Raw genomic sequence first — 3,113 nt, 5'->3', positions numbered from 1 at the left:
AACATTACGGCGAATCAAACGCCCCGTAGTGTTTGTAAGAAAGTTTATCGTTAGGGGCTTCTAGGAGCTATATTTTTCATTTATAATAAATCTCTTATAGTAAAATTTATAATATTAATAATTTAAAAAAAAAATCTTTTTGCACATGTCATTAGTCATTTAACGGATCAAATTTGGTGTGCGGGTGATATATCTCAGGTCATTATCGTATTATCATCCATGTCGCGCATGAGTTGTATGGTCTCTCTCATATCTCTTTTCTTTTTATTTTCTCTCTCTTCACACTTCTATAAATTACCACCTAGCTAGTCTATAACCCTAAAAACCCACCAACGCTCCCAAAAAAAAAAAAAATTAATGCACACAAAACCCAGCCCCATGACTTCTCTCCTTCTTTTTATCTTTCTCACATGTCTCACCGTAAGCACTCTTACTCTGACTCTTACATAATATATGGAAGTAGGATAATGCATGCTTCCCGTTAATTGCGTTGAGTCAATGTGTTATAGATGTTTGTTATAATTTTAACGCTTATATATGTTTATTAGCTTTCCTTGGCATAGTAAGACTGTTTGTAATTCTTGGTAGGAGTCGTCCAATATATATACTACAGTTATTGCTTTACTTGTGTCCTAGCGTTTGGGAGAAGATTATATGTGGAGTGAATCCCATGATAAGAAGTTGTTGAGTCTCACTTTGTTTCCACGTTCTCTTAATGCAGGTTGGGTCGGCCAGTGATCAAAACCCATTGTCCCAGAAGTCGTATCTGATTTGGTATTGGAACAAACAGACCGGAAACAGCCACACAAAGCCAATGTTTCTCCTATCCAAAGCGTCCCCATTAAGCGCAGTTGAGTCAGCCAGTTTCGCCAAACTCGCCAGCACCCATAACCACAACGCTCTCTCCTCTCGCCTCTCAGCCTTCTGTGCGTCCGCCAACCTCCTCTGCTTCCCTGATTCTTCATTACCGACTCACACAGACGACATATGTTTCGAATACAAAATCTGCGTGTCCCCGCCCGCCGCAGACCAGAGATCCCATACTACCGGTATTTTCTTTCGGGAGTCAATGTTAAAGAAAGGGACGGTGATGCCAATGCCGGACATTAAAGATATATTGCCAGAAAGGTCCTTTTTGCCGCGGTCCATTTCGTCCAAACTGCCGTTTTCTACGTCCAGAATCTCTGAGCTGAAGCGGGTTTTTCATGCGGGTGATAATTCCACCATGGAGACTATGATAGTTGAGACCTTGAGTGATTGCGAGAAAGCTCCTAACCTAGGCGAGACCAAGCGGTGCGTGGGCTCAGCTGAGGACATGATCGACTTTGCAATCTCGGTCTTGGGTCGTCCAAACGTTGCCATTCGAACAACCAAGAATGTAAACGGGTCAAAGCAGAGTATAATGATCGGGTCGGTCAAAGGGATCAACGGTGGGAAAGTCATGCAGCAATCAGTGTCTTGTCATCAGAAGTTGTTTCCGTACCTAGTATATACCTGCCATTCAGTTCCAAAGGTTCGAGTCTACGAAGCGGATATACTGGATCCAAATTCGAAGGCTAAGATCAATTATGGTGTTGCCATTTGTCACATGAACACCTCTAGTTGGAACCCGAATCATGAAGCTTTCTTGGAGCTAGGGTCGGGTCCGGGTCGGATCGAGGTTTGCCATTGGATTTTCGAGAATGATCTGACCTGGACAGTTGCTGACTAACCGTTAGCACACCAAGGTGGTAAGAAAAACAGCAAGTTGATTTATTCAAGATACATAGGGAATTTTAGTTTAGCCACAGCTTGCTTAGGTCATATGTTGTAAGTGATTAAAAAAAAAAAAAAAAAAAAAAAAAAAAGAGGGTAAAATATTATTTTCATCTTCAAATTTTACAAACATTTTTTTTTCATTCTTAAACTCTAAGAAGTTCATTTTTTATCTCTAAATTATTAAAATGTTTGTCTTTCATTCTTAAACTATTGAAAATATTTTATTTTTTTCCTTAAACTTTAAAAAATATTTTTTTTCATCCTTAAATTATTGAAAAATTTTCTTTTTTCATCTCTATTTGTGTCCCTAAATTATTAAAAAAAAACTATTTACAAAGTTTAGGGATAAAAAAAAAACTTTTTAAAATTTAGAGATAAAAAAACAAATTTTTAGTAAAATTTAGGAACCAAAATAGTACTTTACTCAAAAAAAATATGGTGTTCATGTGAACAAATTAAGTTATTGGTTTACTTTACATCCAGATGCGAGCTGCTTATTAGTACTACATTATCTGAGTTTTGATCAATGTTTTTAAGGCCAACTTCAAAAATAATTGAACGCCAAATGAAAAACACTATTTTTACCTTTCTCTTTATATATCATTAATGGTGTGTTCGAATGAGTCTATTTCTTTCGATTGTTTTGTTTAAAGAAAATTTTGTAAATTATTTTTTTTTTTTTTTTTTTATTGCAGGAACATCCTCGCTAGAGCTACACTAGAGGATTGCAGGTCTTGATTCAACACATATATGTATCATGAAGCTAATAAATGTGTTGATAGTTTGTGTATTATAAACTTGCCCTTCATCTAATATTTTGTGTATTTATGGTAAGTCTAAGGAATAGTTATTCCTTGACTAGTTTAATTACGTATTAAGCTTGTAATATATATATGAACTTTCTCTTCTAATTTTAATTTGTGTATAAATGGGAAGTCTAAGGAGTACTAGTTACTCCTAGACTAGTTTAATTATGTTTTAAGCTTGTAATGTAATATATGGACTTTCTCTATTAATTCATGTGTATTTAGGGAAAGTCAATATTATCAAGATATTCATGATATGATTTATTCATGTTTAATTTAGATTTGAATAATTAATCTAAATAATCATTCAGTTAAATATATTAGATTAAACAATTTGTTTAAAGGGTCTAAACGAACAAACAGAGACCATTGTGAAATTAATAATGTTGAACTATGGATTTCCAAAAAAAAAAACTATGGATTTCCAATTACATTTCTGAAAGCAATTTTCCAAAAGGACCAAACATCATTGGCAACATTAAAGGCAAACCAAGGAAATACGTAATATTACATCCAAAAGTTTTGAAAATTGTATATTAACGTCTTGAG

General features: G+C 34.8%; 1 protein-coding gene across 1 annotated transcript; it reads left to right on the top strand.

Moving 5' to 3' along the window:
• The first annotated feature begins 320 nt into the window (after positions 1–320).
• On the top strand, positions 321–2,774 carry LOC142643490 (polygalacturonase-1 non-catalytic subunit beta-like). Its single transcript, XM_075818147.1, has 3 exons — positions 321–420; positions 722–1,730; positions 2,454–2,774. Exons 1-2 carry the CDS (start codon positions 358–360, stop codon positions 1,709–1,711), a joined length of 1,053 nt encoding a protein of 350 aa, XP_075674262.1. The 5' UTR covers positions 321–357; the 3' UTR covers positions 1,712–1,730; positions 2,454–2,774.
• The last annotated feature ends 339 nt before the right edge of the window (positions 2,775–3,113 follow it).

Source organism: Castanea sativa, chromosome 7 (genome assembly GCF_040712315.1).
Source record: "Castanea sativa cultivar Marrone di Chiusa Pesio chromosome 7, ASM4071231v1".
Taxonomy (NCBI): domain Eukaryota; kingdom Viridiplantae; phylum Streptophyta; class Magnoliopsida; order Fagales; family Fagaceae; genus Castanea; species Castanea sativa.
The sequence above is the reverse complement of the archived record's forward strand: the minus strand, read 5'-3'. Positions and strand labels throughout refer to the sequence as shown.

Excerpts from the sequence above, each read along its gene's own strand:
- LOC142643490 (XM_075818147.1), top strand. The coding sequence starts at position 358 with ATGCACACAAAACCCAGCCCCATGACTTCTCTCCTTCTTTTTATCTTT. Across the intron at positions 421-721 it reads TCTTTCTCACATGTCTCACC|GTTGGGTCGGCCAGTGATCA; the intron begins GTAAGCACTCTT and ends CTCTTAATGCAG.